Source organism: Aedes albopictus, chromosome 2, assembly GCF_035046485.1.
Source record: "Aedes albopictus strain Foshan chromosome 2, AalbF5, whole genome shotgun sequence".
NCBI lineage: Eukaryota > Metazoa > Arthropoda > Insecta > Diptera > Culicidae > Aedes > Aedes albopictus.
This window is the reverse complement of record NC_085137.1, coordinates 204,076,549-204,096,556: the sequence shown is the minus strand read 5'-3', so window position 1 is coordinate 204,096,556 and position 20,008 is coordinate 204,076,549. Positions and strand designations below refer to the sequence as shown.

The following is a 20,008-nucleotide window of genomic DNA, read 5'->3' as shown; positions in this document are numbered from 1 at the left end:
CAACCTATTCGGTATGGTTCAGCTGTTCGGGCGAGCGTGTGGCGGCACAGTCAGATGTGTGCAAAATCGTTTGTGATTTACATCATGTTCGTTTTGCCACCTCTTTGCTGCTGGACATCGCTGATCAGTGCACAGTTCAATCGCACGCGATAAATATACAGTTGATGAGTTGTGATGAGCACTAGTGAGGTGATAATTTGCATCATTGATTGCAAGTTTTAGCAGACACTTTCCTATCTTCTAATAATGATTGTTTTGAAGTTGTTGAAAAATTTTGGTATCACTGGCTCTATTTTTAATCGTCGTTTTTCTGTCGAATTCTGATCATTTTTTCGTGTCTTCCAATTTATCTATAGACTACTTAACCTTTTTGCCCTTTTCGACCTTTTGTTCCATTCGACCTTTTGTCCCATTCGATCTTTTGTCCATTCGACCTTTTGTCCCATTCGACCTTTTGTCCATTCGACCTTTTGTCCATTCGACCTTTTATCCATTCGACCTTTTGTCCATTCGACCTTTTGTCCATTCGACCTTTTGTCCATTCGACCTTTTGTCCATTCGACCTTTTGTCCTTCGACTTTTTGTCCTTCGACCTTATGTCTTTCGACCTTTTGTCATAGATTCTGCAGGGGGGGGGGGGTGTGTTTAGGGGGCAACATTGCACCCCCTCCTCCCATACCCACCCCGTAACACCACTCACTACTTCTTTCCCATAAACCAGTCTTATACCTAATCTTAAGTACTCCAACTGATTTGAACACAATCAAATTCCATTTAGGTAACGTTACCTAAATGGAGGGACCTAAATAGATTTTACCTAAATGGATCCTACCTAAATGGAGGTTTGAGTGTATTCACGAAAAATTGCATTTAACGATGAAGTAAATCAATTCACCAATCCTTATGTAGCCGGGAGGGTACCCGGGTATCTTTTTGTTTTCTTAGATCAAGGATTTTCATTGTGGTGCTGTAACTTGCACGTAGATGCATACGAACCTGAGAGTTTAAAACCATCCAGAAATTCCTCTACAAGGTTTATTTTTTCAGATATTCCTTTATTGTTTTTTTTTTAATTTCTCACAAGATTCTTCCCTTGTGTTTTTAACGGCATTTTTATAAGTACAGAAGTTGAAGTTCGTTCGGTGCAAATGCTTTATTTGCAATGCTTTTTAACTGCAAGTCCACTAAATGCAACAATTTAGCAGTTATCGCACCGCTATCCGTCAAAATGAAATGTCAGCAGCGATGCGATGTTGTTCACATGTAATTTCGCTGCAATGCGATGTTTTATAATGCGCATTGGCTGCATTATGCAGCAACTGACAACTCTTTGGCGTCTGTCAGTTGCTGCAGTTATCGAAAATCATTCGGTAAGTGAAACGTAAACATGTTGCAGTTAGCGAACGTCTACAGTATTCCTTTTTCAATTCCTCCCGGAGTTTCAACCGGCATATTTCTGAGATTTCTCCTGCAGATTTTTCTCCGGAGCGGTATTGCTCTCAGAGTCTCTCACTCGGGACGTTTTCGAAAGATTTCTCCAGAAATTTATTCTGGAAACACTACAAGAGTTTCATACAGGATATTTTTCAGATGTGGTCGCGGATTTTTTTCTTATGGCTTATCTTGGGATTCCTCTCTAATTTTCGGGTTTTTTTTTCGGGATTCTTCCCAGGATTTCTACAGAAGTTATTCTTGGGATGTGTGCTAGAATTCCTTCAATGTTTTCTTTAGAAAATTTTCAGGATTTTTATACAGGAGAGCATCCAGCGATTTCTTCCAGAAATTTTGCCTGTATTAATCCCAAAGTCCGTTAAGAGATTTCTTCCGAAATTTGCTCCGTAATTTCTTCAACAAATTTTTCTGAACTTTCTTCAAGAGTATCTCCCGGAATATTTCTTGAAAATGTTCGTGGGATGGACTTATCCACCGATGAACCGAATTCATCGCGGTCCGTGAATTTTGAAACTAGCGCGGGGCCGTTTCCAATCAGAATCGTTCAATTCTGAGTGGAAACGGCCCCACTCTAGCGGCACCGCGGACCGCGATGAATTCGGTTCATCGGTGGATAAGTCCATTACTCTTAAAAGTTTACATTTCACTCGGAGTTTCTTCTGGGGATTCTTTCAATATTTTTTTTTTCGGAATTCTTTCGAAGTTTCATTTGAGGTTTCTGCAGGAGCTAATGCTGATATTTCTTACACAGTGCTTTCTGTGATTTGGTTCAGAAGGTTTTCCCGGCTTTTTTTCGTAGCTGTTTCTAGGATTTCCTGCACTATAGATTTTCCCGGTATTACTCCCAGAGTTCTTTCCAAAATCTCTGTGTACCAAATCTTGGAAGATTCATTCAAAATTGAACGAATTGCTAGTTTCCACGAACCTGTGAAGTACATTTTTCGTTCGTTCTACGGTATAGCGCACTATCGAATTCATCGCGGTCCGAGAATTTTGACACTAGAGCGGGGCCGTTTCCAATCAGAATTTAACGATTCTGATTGGGAATGGCCCCACTCTAGCGTCGAAATTCTCGGACCGCGATAATTTCGGTTCATCAGTGGATAAGTCCATTGTATCATGGGTGCTATTTATAGACACTATAGATTCCATAGACTCGCGGAGACATGGTTGAGCAATACGATTTTAGTGTGTTTTTCCGTGAATTTAGAGTGTACCGAGCGAATATGACGTCACGTAATCCATTGTCGCTATTGAAATCGTGAAGTCATGCTCGTGTGGCTACACGAACTGACAGTTCGTTTGGCTACAGTTGTCTTCGCCTTCGCGAGTTTATGGAATCTATAGTGTCTATAGTGCTATTCAGTGAGCAATCAATATTCACGGGGTGCCGTAAATTTTATTCCTCGTGAGTCATGGATACTTATGAACGTTTTGAGTAACGATAATTTTATGTTCATGTTCACAGATTCATTCAACCAAGCCCTAATGTGTACCGAAAATTTTCCCGAGATTTCGGGTGTTTTTGTTTTGATTTCTGTAATAGTTACTGCAGGGGTTCTTGTAGGTTTTTCTTTAGGAGTTTTTCTCGGAATGTCTCTAGAGATAGTCCACGAAATTGCTTATAAGAAATTCCCGGTGAATTATCGGAAGGAATCCTAGTGGAACCTTACTTCAATAGGTAGGAGAAAATTCTTCCTTTCTTCCTTCCTTCGAGAAAACTCCTGAGAAAAACTGGAAAACTTCTAAAAAAATCTATAAGTAATCACGACAGAAATTTCAGGTAGAACGTTGATATCTTCTTGAAAAAATCCCGAAGGAAACTCTGAGAGAAAACCCAGAAATTTCTCTTGGAAAAAATCTTCCTAGGATTTCTCCTGCAACTTCTCCCGGAATTTATGTCAGAATTTTTCGAGATTTTTGCAAAAATATTTCTTGCAATTATTCCGTTGTTTCTGCTGGTGTTCATTCGTGAATTTCTCTTTAGGATTTCTCAAAGAGGTGTTCTGACATTCCTTTTAGTGCATTTTCCCAGATTTTGACTCTGAGGATTTCTCAGATTTCTGCAGGAGTATCTTCCGAGATTCTTCATCCCTCAATTTCTCCCAGAGATGCTTTTGGGATTTTAAACCCGCCTAAGATGTTAAGCTAGGTGCAGCACGATAATGTGGTGCACGTTCAGCGAGCCTGTCTGGGTCATATTAACCCCAACATCCTCCCGGAATTCTTCCAATATTTGTGATGTCTCGTCGGAATGTCTACGGTATTTCTCCTTAAACTTCTTTTGGGAATGCTACAGGAGTCCTGTAATATTTGTCAGAGTTTCTCCCAAGATTTCTTTAGCAGCTCCTTCTTAGATTTTTTCTGGAGTTCGTTTTGAGATCTCTCAAGTTCTTCTTTCCAAGATATTTCCCGAGGATATCTTCAGAAGTTCTGTTAAGGGTATCTTACTGAATTTCTCCCGGGTTCTTCAATAGTTCCTCTCGTGATTTCTTCTGGAGTTCCAAGATTTCTCGCAAAGATTGCGTGATTTTCCTGGATTTTTCCCATATAACTGATAACTTATTGGATAACTTCCGCGATTTTTGGTAAGACATCCATCCAGATATTTCCCCAGACGAATACTGAAATTACGGTTATTACGATAGAAAATCGTTAGGAATTATAGGGACAATTCTGGGAGGAATCTGGAAAGGAGCTCCGTAGAAACTACGTTGGTAAAAACTTTGGGAGGAATCCTGGGACAATTTCTATTAGAAATCCCGACAGGATCTTCGGAAGAAATCTTGGTGGAATTTCCGGGCGAAACCCCGGGGTAAAATATTGGAGAAATTATCAGAGGCGCTCTGGGACATTCCGGAGAAAAACTTTGGAAAAAATCCCAGGATGAATTTTAGAAGAAACTGAAGTGGTTTCGCTGTAGAAACACAAGAATAACTTCTTTATAGATTTCCATTAGGATCCTGAATTGAATTTCTGATGGAGTTCTGGATAGATGTGTGTGTGTGCATGCTGCTGAATGGATCTCTGACAGAAATCCAAACCCTTGAAAAAGTCTTCTTGAGTTTACGAACTTCTACATACACGATTTTTTCTACATAACATGCACAGCACATAAATAATTTGGAGTAGTGGATAGCTGATACTAAGGAATACGCGTATTAATCGCACTGAAATACGCATGCTATGTCATGTAAACTTGCGTTATGTATCACATAGCTTATTATGAGTAAATTCATGGTGGGATGACCTATCATCTTTAGTAATACTATTTATTATAAAAGGCCTTGTGCAGTTAAAATCAGGCTTTTCTAAATTAATTCGTGATGTTAACTGTTTTCGTGCCAAAGTAACATAAATTCATAAATAAATTACATATCTTGCAAACTTCCTAGAAATCTGCACTCTAATGACATTCTCCTTTTAAAAGCTGGTGGTACTCCTCTTTCACTAAAGTTTTTATTCCTTTTTCTTTGTGAGTCATTTTAACAAAACTCTTGGCAAAAATAAAACTATAGCACACTTAAATTTATTTCTGATGGAATATTTGGACGGAATTCAATAGAATTTTTTCCATTTTTATTGGAAATATATCATTGGACTCTTGACGGAATACAAACAGACATTTTTAAGAAATTATAGAACAAGATTCTATAGAAAATGATTTGATATAATTATGAATCATTGCAAACTAAACTTTTTGGTGAAAAAAAAATCTTGCAGGACTATGACTATGACTATGCAGGACTAGTTCCATCAATGACAATGATTTTATTGCCCTTTTCCGGCTACACCAGTCGGCCAGTATGTCTGAAATAGACGTATAAACTTGAAGTATTTTTTTAGGCAAAGTACGTTTAATTGGCAAATTGAGAGATCAATTTGTGAAGAATTTACCACTTGTTTTGGTAGGATTCAAACCCACGACTCCGTTATCGTTGTAAAAAAAAATTCTGGAAACCATGTGACAGAGTTTTGTTCAAAAAATATAATTTTTTAGTTAAATTTCTTTCAAAATTAAAAAAATGAAGATGTCTCTATGGGGTAAAAATGATTAGCATACAATAAAGCGTCGGTTAAAAAAATCCTTACCCACTTACTACCCACTTGGGTTTCGAAGAACCCGAATAACGCGTCAAAACTCTTACAACTTGTGAATTTGACACAATGCAAAATTAAATTTAGAAATTTACCCCTTAACCCCTAAAGGTAGGCAATTTCCTTTGAAATCAACTATTTCTGTTACAATAAATGACTTTCCGTAAAACTTTTTTTTAACTTATTCATATTCAGAATAGCTTCATAACTTTCCAACCAAGGCTCAACAAAAATGTTAAAACAAAAAAAATACGAGATGTCCTAGTGGCAATCGACACTTCATTATTTAGAAGCAATGATTTCAGCTAAGTGAGAAATACATTGCAAATTCATAAAAAAATAAGGCAATACTAACTTTTTTCTAAAAAAAAAATAAAGTCTAAACTCATATCTACACATTAGCGTGGCTCAAAATACCACGTGTCAAAAAGTTCGATGGGCCCCCTCCTCATTTCGTTCTATATGACGCCACGATGCTCTGGTCAAATTTTCAGCTAAATCCGTTAACATTAGGGCGGTGCTAAACTCATTTGAAGTTTGTATGGGAGTTTATATGGGAAAACATCGTTTTTAGCATTTTTCTCATGAGGGGCACTATTTTTACTTAAAACACATAACCGATTGTATAGAACTATAGTCTCACGGTGTTGAAAAACTTTGTCGAAGACCGCAAAGTCATCCGAAGCTTGTAAGAAAAGATATTACACGCAGACCATCTGGTGGTGCTTAACATAAAAATAACAATAGCAATAAAATCTCATTGAATGGGCACGTACTGTCTAGGCTATATCTTTTTTCGCAAGTGTCTGATTACGTTGCGGTCTTCGGCAAAGTTTTTTATCCCAGGCTATATTTCTATAGGATCGATTACGTGTTTTAAGGAGAATTAGAACCCCCCAGAAGAAAATTGCAAAAAACGATGTTTTCCCATATAAACTCCCATACAAACTTCAAACGAGTTTAGCACCGCTCTAATGTTAACGGATTTAGCTGAAAATTTGACCAGAGCATCGTGGCGTCATATAGAACGAAATGAGAAGGGGGCCCATCGAACTTTTTGACATGTGGTTTTGCCATACAAGCTTGAGCCACCCTACTACACATCTATGCCCTAGATGAGGTAAGAATTTTGAGATTATTGCGACGCTTAGAAATTCTTGGTAGGCAATAACAATGTAGTACCCAAATGATCAATTTCACTCCGCTGATCAATTTGACCCCGGTTGCCATCTTTTTCTTTTTGGCACATATTTTCTATAAATCTCGTCACAAACTTTTCTATGGAACTATCTCCAGATGTTCTCTAGATATTTTCCTCTGTATTTCCTGTACTACATTCCTGTACATGATGACCAGAATTTTCAAATTCCACCAGAAATAACTTTACAATAGCTGCAACAAATTTGCAACAGTTTCTCTCCGTAACTTATTTGAAGTGATTCCTATAGTGGCTCTATTAGACACGGGATAGAAGGGGTTGTTGTTTTCTATTATCTAGACCGAGAAATACCAATAAAATACTCCACCGTCAGCGTTGACTAATGCAATGGATGTACCTACATATTGGAGTAGCCATTCCAGACTATAAGCACGCTTCCATAAGGCAGCGCCCACAGCGCTATGAGCAATTAATGAAGATAAATTGCTGATACATTCATTGAATAATCGGAGCAACGAAATGAGGGATATTTAATGGTTACTGGCAAAAATCAACACTTCCCCTGGCTGGGCGTAATATGGTATCGTACCTACGCTTATTTACACCTGTGCGTTCATGGTCTCGCTTGGTGAACAACAATAGCTCAACAGCCGAGGGTGATGTTATGGTCACCTGTAGGTGGCGCGATAGCAATAAAGTCAGGCGATGAAGATGGAGCGGAAAAAAGGGCCTAATGCTGAACCTCCGAAGTCTGAGGTTACAGTCATTTATTGTGAATTAGTTGCAAAAACAAGCGTAATGAATTGGCTTACAGGGGTCTTCTGTGAGACATTTTCTGACAATTGAATTGTTTTTTTTTTTTCCAATGTTTGAACTTATGTCACACCTAAACCAGAATACGTCGAATTGAAACGGATGTTCACAGTTCGTGTGAAGTTTTTTTTTCTCTCTCATTGAAATTAATCAAACAACCGGAATCACCCTCGCGGCAACTGTCTGTGCTATCAAAACAAAAATAGTGTGAAAATGGTTGTTTGTTTTCCGCTATTTCACCCGGAGGCGGATTTTCCGGTCATTCTTCTCCGGCAGACACACGCACTAAACCTCTGTCCCGCCCAGCCCCCACACATCCATCGATCACTGAAACGTTTCAAATCCGACGATTTTTTTTTTGCCCGGCAATTCAGTTTGACCTCGGTGGATGGCGGCGGCGGCACGCGTGGTGATAGTGAATGGCCCTGGTCGGTCTCTTCTCTATAGTAGGCTAATGGTGATCTATGGCGGGATCGACAACCATCGTCGTCGTGTAATAAAATCAATTATAGTGGTGCTCGGAGGCAAATACCGAACCGGGACCGGGCTTTACAGGTCATTATTTTTTCCGCCCCGCGGAGGATGGTAGGTACATAGTGCTTCCCGTCCGTCATTGATTGGCTGACGTTGTTGGCGCATTGTTCGTTACTGTTCGGGGAGCATTGGCTTCCATTGATGTTTGCTTCCCGTATTACACGTTAGGGTAGGTCTTGCCTAGTTCTCTTAGGTATGGGGGAAATTTACAGAACCCTTATAGCTAGTACCGCATATAGGGGTACTTCACTCGTTAAAGGACAATTGTCGTGAAAAGAAGATATCTGAAATGCTCAATGTTCGAATTTCGGGGGCAATCACTACCCAAGTTTTAGATCGCTTTATACAGGGTGTTAGGTTTCTGAGTGTAAACTTTGTAAAGGGTGATAGAGTACCATAAATGGTGAAAAAAATGTTCTACGCATATGGTCAAATCTCAACCGTTACGTAGTTTATTGAACTTCCCATGTTTTTGAGTCTAATTGTCTTAGCTGGCTATAAATTGAAAATGGTAAAACTTATCGCAGTTTTTTTTACCCTTTTTCGAAAGATTTTCGAATTTTCTATCAAATGGCATCTTTGAATTTATTGGTTTAGTTAAATAACTAAGTTTTCTAGAGCAAAGTAGCTCAAAATAGTGTGTTTTAATTTGTTTTTGTCAATTATCTCTAAAACATGCGTAATAAATTAAAATTCTTTCTCTGACAAAGTTGTGGTCCCAGTTTCACTTTATAATTCGTTCTTTGAAATCAAACTTCTACCTTTTATCGTTTTCTTGAAATTTCGATTTAAGGCGAAACTGGAAGCATTTTCTCATTTTTTCGGTTTTTGATTTTTTATTAAATAACGAGGCAATATTTTCAAAATCAGTTTTCGTGCACATGTAGAGTATGGATCAAGGTATCTTCTGAATTTTTTTGAGGTGGATAATGTTTTCCATTTTTGCAGAAACCATTTTTTTGTGAAATTTTGTTCAAAAATGGTTTTTGAAGAAACGAAAAACATTTTCGACTACAAAAAAAAATTCAGAAGATACCTTGATCCATACTCTACATATGCACGAAAACCGATTTTGAAAATATTGCTCCGTTATTTAATAAAAAATCAAAAACCAAAAAGTGGGGAAATGCTTCCAGTTTCGCCTTAAACATCGCATTTCAGATCATAAATTTGCAACTGTCAAGGTAAGCACTTTTTTGCGCACTGTGCCGCACATTTAAATCGAAATTTCAAGAAAACGATAAGAGCAAGAAGTTTGGTGTCAAAGAACGAATTATAGAGTGGAACAGGGGCCACAACTTTGCCAAAAAGAGAATTTGAATTTATTACGCTTGTGTCAGAGATAATTGACTAAAACAAATTAAAACACATTATTTTGAGCTATTTTGCTCTAGAAAACTTAGTTATTTAACTAAACCAATCAATTCAAAGATGCCATTTGATAGAAAATTCAATAATATTTCGAATAAGGGTAAAAAAACTGCGTTAAGTTTGACCGTTTTTCAAGTTATAGCCAGATATGACAATAAGAGTCAAAAACATGGGAAGTTCAATAACTACGTAACGATTGAGGTTTGACCATATGCATAGAACAATTTTTTCGCCATTTATGGTCCTCTATCACCCTTTAAAAAGTTTGCACTCACCAACCTAACCTGTATATAGAAAAAAAGAGTAAAATTAGTGCCAGGTCTTTGTAATGCTTCGGAAGATTACTGACAAGATGTGTGATACATTATTTCCAGTGCTGTCATGGTAAAATCAGAGCTAGTTAGTCAAGGTTCCCCGATTTCAGCGCCTCTTTACTGGTACATTCCCATGGATGAGCTCTGGGGCTGTTCATAAACCACGTGGTCATTTTTTTGGGACTTTTCAAACCCCCCCCCGTGGTCATTCGTCCATACAAAATTTTTTATTTGTCCATACAAAATGGTCATTGGCCAAACCCCCCCCCCCCCCCCTTATGACCACGTGGTTTATGGACAGCCCCTTAGATTGATTGATTGATTTGACTTTATTCAAGATACTTTCAGCCCTTGGCTGGTTCGTATCTCTTGGCAGTTCTTAGGGCCGATTTCTTCACCTTGGCTTAAGCGTTAAACCAGGTTCAGCTATATAGGTAAGCCTGGCTTACCGGTTAAGCCGCGGTGAAGAAATCGGCCTTTAGAGGAACCTTTGCAGGGATCGTTTTAGCTATTCCTAAAAGAACTGCTGGAACAACTTCTGGAAGAATCCATGGAAAAACTTTTAAAGAAATCCCTGCTGAAATTTTTTGAGTAAATCTAGAAATATTGAAGAAGTCGCTAAGCAATTTTTAGAAAGTGTCGATGAAGAAATTGCAGAAGGAATTATAAAAAATCTAAAGAAATCGTAAATGAATTTCTGGAACATCCTATGCCAGAATTTTTGAAAGGGAATATTGCAGTATTTTCTTAAAGAATCCATGACACATTACTTGATGCTACCCATGCAAGACTTTCTTAAGGAGTTCTTATAGATATTTCTGGAGGACATTCTTATGTCTAAAGGAATCCCTGGAAGATTTTGAGAAAGAATTTCTGACTGATTTTTTTTTTGGGATTTCCTGAATGAGTTTTCAAAGGAGTCCCTGAAAGAATTTATTTAAGAATTTCTGTGAGATTTTTTTCAGGAACTCGTGAATGGTTTTTGAAATAAATCCTAGGATGGATTTCAGCAAGGGTCCATGAAAGAACTGTTGTCTTTTCAAAGTAATCCTTAGAGAAATTTGCAAAGAAATCTTTGAAGAAAAACCTGGAGATATTTCTGAAGAAATTATTAGTCGAATCAATAATAAAAACCATGGGTGATTTTTTGAAACAATCCCTCGAAAAAAAATTGAAGAAATTCTTAGCTAGGACTGATTCTCTAGGAGTCCTTGCAGAAAATTGCCGAATATAACTCATATATTTTAAAAGAGTTTCAGGAGATATTTCTAAAGAAATCCCAGGAAGACAGATAAAAAAAAAATCCCTTGAGCAATTTCAAAAGCAAACTCTGGAGAAAGTTTAGGAATAAATCCTTGAAAGATCGTTCGAAAGAATGCTTAAAGGAATTTCCGAACCATTTTTCTGAAAAAAAAATCAAGGAAAGTCCCGAAAAAAGGGTAATTATTTGAAGGATTTTCTAAAGAAATCCCTGAAGGAATTTCTGTAAAAACTCACACACAACATTCTTACACAACTCCATGTTAAACTTCTAGAACAATCCCTAGTGGGATTTCTGGAGAAATTGGAAGTTGCTGTGGGGATTTCTGGTGAAATCCTTGGAAGAATTTGCAAAGTAACCCAGTATAAATTTTTGAATGAACTTTTGAAGCATTTACTGAAAACCTCTGAAATACTTTCTGAGTCATCGCCGAATGACTTTAACAAACCCGTTGGAATCTTTTTTCGATTTTTCTTGAAAAATTCTTTCGGAAACTGCCATCGATATTCCTTCAGATTTTTTTAAATTTTATTTGGCAACTTCTACGGAAATTCCCTCGTCAATTCTTTGTAAATTTCTTAGGCAGTTTTCCGGAAATTTCTTCTATTTTTTTTCTGTGACAGTTACTATAAGAAGTCCCTTGACAGTTGATTTGGCAATTCTATTTTCAGATTCCTTCGGCTATTCTTTTGGAATTCGGCATTTCTTTGTATATTTCTTCTGAATTTTGTACCTTTAGCAGTTCGGATTGAAAATATGAGAAATATTCATAGATATGAACGAAGCAATTCACAAATAAACAGCTGAAGGAATTCCCAGAATATGGCGTAAACATTCTGAAATAATTCTTTACATAACTGCCTTGGAAATTTCCAAATGGATGACAAATAAAATCGTTAATTAAATTTTCGTGGAAATTAAAAAAAATGGAAGAAATTATCAAAAGATTTTAATCAGTAGTGTCAATTTCTTGATTTTGCTTTGGCTGACCAAGCCATGAGGAAAATTACACTGTTGAAAATGCTGGATGTCAAAACATTTTCAACAGTATATCAGAAGTATTTATATAAAAAGAAGTTGCCGTTGAAATTCCTGAATGACTAGCTTTTTAACTTCATAAGAATCATTAACCCTAGAAGGATACTAGGGTCAAAATGTCAAGGCCCTGACAGGCTCACTGAACGAACACTGCGCTATCGTGTTGCGCCTAACATCTTAGGAAGGTTGAAGTAATTCCCAAGTAATTTTTTGAAGAAATTTCCAAGCAACTTTCGGTTTAGGTTAGGAAATATCTGGAGATATGTATAAAGTAATGCTCGAAAAATGTCTTGACGAGTCGCTTTGGGAAAGTATATATGATAAGATAAAGATAGAAAATAATACATAAGCTATTCCTGAAAGATTTTCATAAAAAATCTTTGAAAAAATTATAAAAGAAATCCCTGTAGAGTTCCTAAAAAATTCCAGAAAGATTCATGTGAATAATGCCATGAAGAATTTCGAGAGGAATCCATGAAAGAATTGCGGAATGAATCCCAAAAAGTTTTTTATTGAAAATTTCTTAAAATTTCCTGAGATGTCTTTGAGAGAATTACAGAATTTCTATCAAAATGTGTTGGAGAAATCACTGTAAAAATTCAAGAAACAATCCCTGAGTAGAAAAGTAGATTCTTAAAAAGTTTCTTGAAAAAGTTTTGAAAGAATTCCAGAGTTTGTGGAAAGAAATATCTGTAAAATTACCGTGAGGAATCCTACCAAGATGGGGTTAGCCTAGGTCTCCAGTTAGTCTAGTGGTTAAGGTTATGGATCGCCAATTCGGAGACGGCGGGTTCGATTCCCGTTCCGGTCGGGAAAATTTTCTCGACTCCCTGGACATAGTGTATCATTGTACTTGCCTCACAATATACAACAAATTTATGCAATGGCAGGCAAAGGAAGCCCTTCAATTGATAACTGTGGGAATGCTCAAAGAACACTAAGTTGAAGCGAGGTAGGCCAAGTCTCAGTGGGGACGTAGAGCCATGAAGAAGAAGAATCCTGAAACAAATCGGAGTGAAATTCTTGGAAGAATCTCGAGAGAAAGCCTTGGAAGAACTCCAAACGTAACCCATGGGATATTTCCGGAAGAATTTTCTGCAATATTTTTTTAAATAGTCCTTAGAAGTTTTTTTCTGAGAAGTTTCTAAAGAATTTTGTGAAGAATCTTTGGCAGTGGGGATTTTTAGAAAATCCTGGGAATCTTTAAACAGTCTCGAGAAAAATATTCAAAATATTTCCGGGAGAATCTCTGAAAGACTTTTTATGTTGAAAAAATCTGAAAGACTTTTTTTGTTGGAAAAAAAATTGTTGAAAAAATAGAGATTTGAAGAACTCGTGGAAAAATCCTGGAAGAATTCTGGGAAAAAATCCATGGAATATTTATGGAATTGTAAGAATTATTCCGAAAGAAGCATTGGAAACATTTTGGGAGAAGCTCGAAAATAATCCTTGAACATTTTCCTAGTAATATTTTTTAGAAAATTGACATGTAAATAGCCATAAAATGTTCTTGATAAAATCCGCGAAGGAACCTTAGAAGAATTCTGATAAATATTTCCGGAAAAACTTTGGAAGACCTCCAGATGGAATCTAGAATAATTCCCTGTCGAATATTTGAGAGTATTCGGAAATGAATTTCGTGAAGAAATAAAACGTATTAAATTCCAGGATAATTTTGAAATAAATCTTTACAAGAACTCCGGAAGAAATCCTCTGACGAATTTAGGAAGAATTTTAGAAGAAAACCTAGAAGAATTTTTGGATGAATTCAAGATGAAATCTCTTTAAGAGTAAATGTTAAAATCCTTGAGAAGCTTTTAGAAATTTCAGGAAGATTTTTGGAAGTAATTGCTATGAAAACTATTTAAAATATTTTTGAAAAGAATTGCTGGATGCCTCCTAAAAAAATTCACTGGAATAATTTCAGAAAGAACCCCTGGAGCCATTTCCGGAAGAAGTCTCTAAGATTTTGAGGAGAAATCTGTAAGCAATTCCGGGGAGAATCCGTTAAAGAGAGGAAATCGTTGGAAAAATGCCAGGTAGGAAGTATTGGGAAAATTCAATTTATTAATCTATTAATTTATTAATTTAGTAATTATTGATTTAAAAATTTAATAATTTATTAATTTAGTAATGATCAATTAATAAATTTATAAATTTTATTTTTTCAATATACAGTCGAGTCTCTTACTAAACGAATTCCTATTAAACGGACTCCTATTAAACGAACTCCTACTAGACAGGGGTGAGCGTTATAGGAGACTAAGAGCTTATGGGATTTCGGCATTTTGGGGGTATGGCCTATTATCTCGGGTGTGTTAAGAGTTAACGCAATACTTTCTTCGGCAAAGTTTTAGGGCTTGATAAGATCTACCATTTAGAACTTTGGTTCATATGATTAGTTGGCAATTCGGCCGCAAGAGGGACCATCAACAATTTGATGCTAAATTGCACTACAGGAACCATATCAGGTTGTCAAGCAAACGTTACGATATGCGACAGCTCAAGAACCTGATAGGATTGGAAGGATAGTGTCTTCGGGAAAGTTGTTGGGTACGCCAATAACTTACTGACGATGAGTTACGAAGTTCGGAATTCCTCCACTGGGCGGCGCTAGTGAGCAAGTAAAATTTCAAAACCTCATATCTCAGAATCCCGATAACTTAGGAAGATGGTGTCTTCGACAAAGTTGATCAGTATGACATGAACTTACATAAAAATAAACACTTGTTTCGCAATTCTGCCACTAGGCGGCGCTAGTGAACATGCAAATTTTAGAAATCTCATAGCTCAGAATCCTGATAACTTAGAAAGTTGGTGTCTTCGGCAAAGTTGATCAGTATGACATAAACTTACATAAAAATAAACACTTGTTTCAAAATTCTGCCACTAGGAGGCGCTAGTGAACTTGCAAATTTTAGAAATCTCATAGCTCAGAACTCTGATAACTTAGGAAGTTGGTGTTTTCGGCAAAGTTGATCAGTATGACATAAACTTACATAAAAATAAACATTTGTTTCGCAATTCTGCCACTAGGCGGCGTTTACCGGGTTTTTTCGTCTTTTTCGACTTTTTGGCGGTTTTTCGGCTCAGCAAAACTAGTGTCGCTCCCCCGATAACTTAGAAAGATTGTGTCTTTGGCAAAGTTGATCAGAATGACATAAACTTACATAAAAATAAACAATTCAGCCCAAACATGTCTAAAGGTCCAATCTGCAAAAGAGAGGCTCTCTTTGGTTTCCCTCTCTTTCGTTAATATCTACGCTGTTTATTTGTATAATGATTGTCTCCTTGCATTGAACGATGGTCAAAACAATCGTCTTTTGATTTGTACTGCAAAAGTAGCTGAAAAGTGTACCATTACATTGCAATAATTGAAAGAGAAAGTGAACACAGAGAGCCTTTCAAATGCAGATAGGACCTATTGAAATGTTTGGCCTGAATTGTTTCTCAATTCTGCCACTAGGCGGCGCTAGTGAACATACAAATTTTAGAAATCTCATAGCTCAGAATCCTGATAACTTAGAAAGTTGGTGTCTTTGGAAAAGTTGATCAGAGTGACATAAACTTACATAAAAATAAACACTTGTTTCGCAATTCTGTCACTAGGCGGCGCTAGTGAACATGCAAAGCCGAAAAACCGCCAAAAAAGTCGAAAAAAGACGAAAAAACCCGGTAAACGCCGCCTAGTGGCAGAATTGCGAAACAAATGTTTATTTTTATGTAAGTTTATGTCATACTGATCAACTTTGCCGAAAACACCAACTTCCTAAGTTATCAGAGTTCTGAGCTATGAGATTTCTAAAATTTGCAAGTTCACTAGCGCCTCCTAGTGGCAGAATTTTGAAACAAGTGTTTATTTTTATGTAAGTTTATGTCATACTGATCAACTTTGCCGAAGACACCAACTTTCTAAGTTATCAGGATTCTGAGCTATGAGATTTCTAAAATTTGCATGTTCACTAGCGCCGCCTAGTGGCAGAATTGCGAAACAAGTGTTTATTTTTATGTAAGTTCATGTCATACTGATCAACTTTGTCGAAGACACCATCTTCCTAAGTTATCGGGATTCTGAGATATGAGGTTTTGAAATTTTACTTGCTCACTAGCGCCGCCCAGTGGAGGAATTTCGAACTTCGTAACTCATCGTCAGTAAGTTATTGGCGTACCCAACAACTTTCCCGAAGACACTATCCTTCCAAATTATCAAGGTCTTGAGCTGTCGCCTATCGTAACGTTTGCTTGACAACCTGATATGGTTCCTGTAGTGCAATTTAGCATCAAATTGTTGATGGTCCCTCTAGCGGCCAAATTGCCAACTAATCATATGTACCAAAGTTCTAAATAGTAGATCTTATCAAGCCCTAAAACTTTGCCGAAGAAAGTATTGCGTTAACTCTTAACACACCCGAGATAATAGGCCACACCCCCAAAATGCCGAAATCCCATAAGCTCTTAGTCTCCTATTAAGCAGATTCCTATTGCGCCCCCCGACCAGTGATCTTATAAGAGTCTCGACTGTACATATTAATTGATTTATTTATTCATGTATTTATTTATTTATTTATTCATTTTTTATTTGCGTATTTGGTTACTTTTATCAGCTTCAGTATATTCAGTTGTACTTTTTTTTCGTTCGAATATCGGCGTGGTTACAATACTTCCGATTTTCACATTTCAAGCACTTCACTACTATCAAGAAAATGTGAATTCGCTGGTAGCGCACGCTGCTCCCAACGGAAAAGCCTCCGGTTTCGCCAAATTTCAGAAATAAATCATTGAAAGAGGAAATTTTATAAGAAAGATGTATTACTGGAGAACCTCCTGAATTTTTTAGAAATTCCTGTTTGAATTTTTGATTAATTGCCTGTATTATGTTGGTTGATTTCATTGAAGAATATATCAGAAGAAAGTTTAAGATCCTGCACCATTTTTTAAACGTAGCTTAACTGCTTATCAAATCGTGAAGACTGCGTCTGGATTTCATATTTACTGTTTTTTTATCCTTTGGCCTTTGTAACTATTACGGGTTTGTCATGTTTCTCTCTGCTTTCGAAACTTGATAAAAATAATCGGTTACGTATGCAGATTTCAGCTAAAACGAATTAATAAAATAGAAGAAAAACTTGTTTTTACGTATTTGGACAAATTTAAACAATTAAACATCCCAAATTTGCTGTTAAAACCAAATTGACATCCAGCTAATCATCAACCAGTTCCCTTTCGAAAAATAGACCCACCCTAGCGCGCCGCCCGACAAAGCAACGCGCTGACTGATATGTGATGTGTTAATGGACGGTGTTTGCTGTTTGGTGCGCTTGTGAAAACATAAAACAAGGGAAACTGATACCTGTTCGTTTGATATCGGAAAATACCGGGCCGGGGGGGTTGTGGAAACCCCCTCGCCCGTGTGTGGGCGGTGGTGCCCAGAGCTGAGGCTGTGAAATGAATATGTGTATGTTTTTTTTCTGTGCTATTGGTGCAATTGAGGACGACGAGGGATGGGGTCTCTATAGATATTGTGACAAGGTAAGCGTGGGTCGGTGCGGTTGGTGGATGGGTGGTGGGGGATTTGGGTGCTGGATCCGATGGGAAATACCTGTCTCTCCGGTAGTGCACGTGGCTGGTGACGAGGCCGGCCCTCTACCGATATTGTTCACAGCAATCACATAGAACTCATACTCCGTGTATGGACTTAGCGTCCGCACAACGTAGAACATTGTAATGATGCCACTGATTTCGCTGAACGCCTGCCAAAGAGAAATTGCCGTCGAGAGAAAAAACACCATTAATAATGCTGTCAATTACGGGGGATTAATTTCATCTTTGCGCATTTTCACCGACAAGCAAAGAAAAATGAACAGGCTTCGGTTTACAACAACGGCCTCAAGGGAGCACTTACCTGATTGGCGTTCTTCGGTTTGTACTGGATTACGTAGTATTGGAGGTCTTCCGGTCCCTTGTACGACCACTCTAGGCGAACCTGCGTTGCGGTGACTTCCGATATTGTCACGTCGGTTGGTGCTGCGGGAAGAGCTGCAAAATGAATACCAATTATTAATGATCCATGGTCTGATCCTATAACTCTTCGCTCCGGGATGACATACATTGCACCTTTACCAGGGTGGTGGCCTCGATAACCCCGAGCGTTGATGATGCGATACAGGTATAATTGGCACTGTGTCTGATGTTGTTCAGCTCCAGGACGTTACGTCCAACTGGGACGTCCGTTTCCGGCGTTAGATCCTGATCAATTCCTTGGCGCCATTTGACGAGTGGCATAGGGGATCCCACCGCCACGCAGGTTAACGTCAGATTCCCGCCCAACATAACCTCGTAGATAGGCTCCGGTGGTCGGGAAAACGTAGGTGGCACACGCCGAACCTTCACATAGAGGTTTGTTTGCTTGGTGTGTTCTGTACCGACGGAGTTTTCCGCCACGCACTCGTACCGCCCCATGTCACTTTCCTCGCTGTTGTCTATCTGGAGGCTTCCTGCAACATGAGAAGGAAAAGGCACGCTTTAATATTGCTACCTGGAGAAATTAATTACTTTACAAGTAATATATATATTTTTGCACTGCAGCCCGCTTGATTTCCTTTTTTTCCGACTACTCAGACGATACCGAGGTAAAATGTATTACATGCGTTATTGTCCCGGGTGCCTGGATAATGTAATAAGTTTTGCTTCCTGCTAGTTTTAGCTTTCAGACTATACTTGCTTTGGCATTTTTTTTTTTCATAAGACGGTTCTTAACCCACTTTCGTCCAAGCTATCTCACAAATAAAGCTTTCAAATAAATTTGTTATCAATAGTCAAGGTCCAATAAAATAAACATTATTTCATACAAAAAATATGAAATTCTGATCATAAATGATATATATAAATATGATCATTCTGATCCGTTACATCTGATAAAAGACAACTGCAAAAAGGTTAAAAAAATCTGTAAAACTCACACTTTTTCATATGCAATAGTCTTTCAAAAAATAACACTAGTTTACAAAATAAAACGAAAGTCGTGAACTTCTGTCAACGACCAACATTTTTTAAGCATAATTTAGCGCTGATTTCGAAACCGTGCTTTAAAAAAATTGAAGTAGAACAGTGTTTGAGTTTTAGCTCAATATCGAGTTTTACAACTTTTTAAAATATGGAATTTAATAAAATTGAAATATCTTACGTTTTGTTCAACCAATTTTAAATCTTTTTCCATAAACTAAAAGCTGAATATAATACCATTCGATCATCTGAATGCAGGTTTTGCGTCAGATTGATGAAATTCAAGATATTGACGAGTTTTGTGGATGATCACCTTAAATTTTAGCAAATTTTCCAAAAATATATGAAGAAATGTATTTTTTTCGGAAAAAATCAATATAAAAAATCTTTCTCAACGTTTATTTGACATGTCATATGTAGGCGAGATACAGTAAAAATTTCAGCTCAATCGGAGCATTGATTACGTAGAATGAGATGTATGAAGTGAGCGACTTTGCTTAAAAATAGAACAAAAATCGATTTCAAATCATCAGCCTTGTATGGAAAGTCGAAAAAAATTCCGCTCTACTGTAATTTTTTTCCTTCGCGTATTCGAAATCAGGGCATGATTCTATACCAAAAATAATCATCAGCTTACCGAGTTCAAAAATGCTGTAAACTTGTGTAATTGATCTAAAATAAGAGATCATTTTGACGATTCTTAGTGGACAAATATGTGAAGGAATTCTTGAAAGAATATCTGAAGAAACCTCACGAGGAAGCCTAAGAGAAATCTCAGGATAAAAATGGAGAGAATCCCTGGAGGAATACTGGAAGGCATCCTTGAAGGAATCTCTGGAACAATCACGGGAGAAATTCTGAGAGAAATTTTTAGATGAAACCTGGTAAAAAATCTGGGAAAAATTAATTTATTGATGTCAGAGGAAGAACTGATCAACCCAAGTTACATTGCGTGTCAAAAATATA

At 37.4% G+C, this 20,008-nt stretch overlaps 1 protein-coding gene across 7 annotated transcripts in view; it reads right to left on the bottom strand.

Moving 5' to 3' along the window:
* LOC109425214 (tyrosine-protein phosphatase Lar) overlaps positions 1–20,008 on the bottom strand; it is an 830,826-nt gene that overhangs the window by 127,765 nt on the left and 683,053 nt on the right. For all 7 annotated transcript variants that reach the window (XM_062851024.1, XM_062851023.1, XM_062851025.1 and 4 more), the window contains 3 exons: positions 18,148–18,534; positions 17,943–18,076; positions 17,640–17,790 (listed from right to left, as the gene is read on the bottom strand). In XM_062851024.1, the coding sequence (XP_062707008.1) occupies positions 17,640–17,790; positions 17,943–18,076; positions 18,148–18,534 (672 nt within the window). The remainder of the gene's footprint in view (positions 1–17,639; positions 17,791–17,942; positions 18,077–18,147; positions 18,535–20,008) is intronic.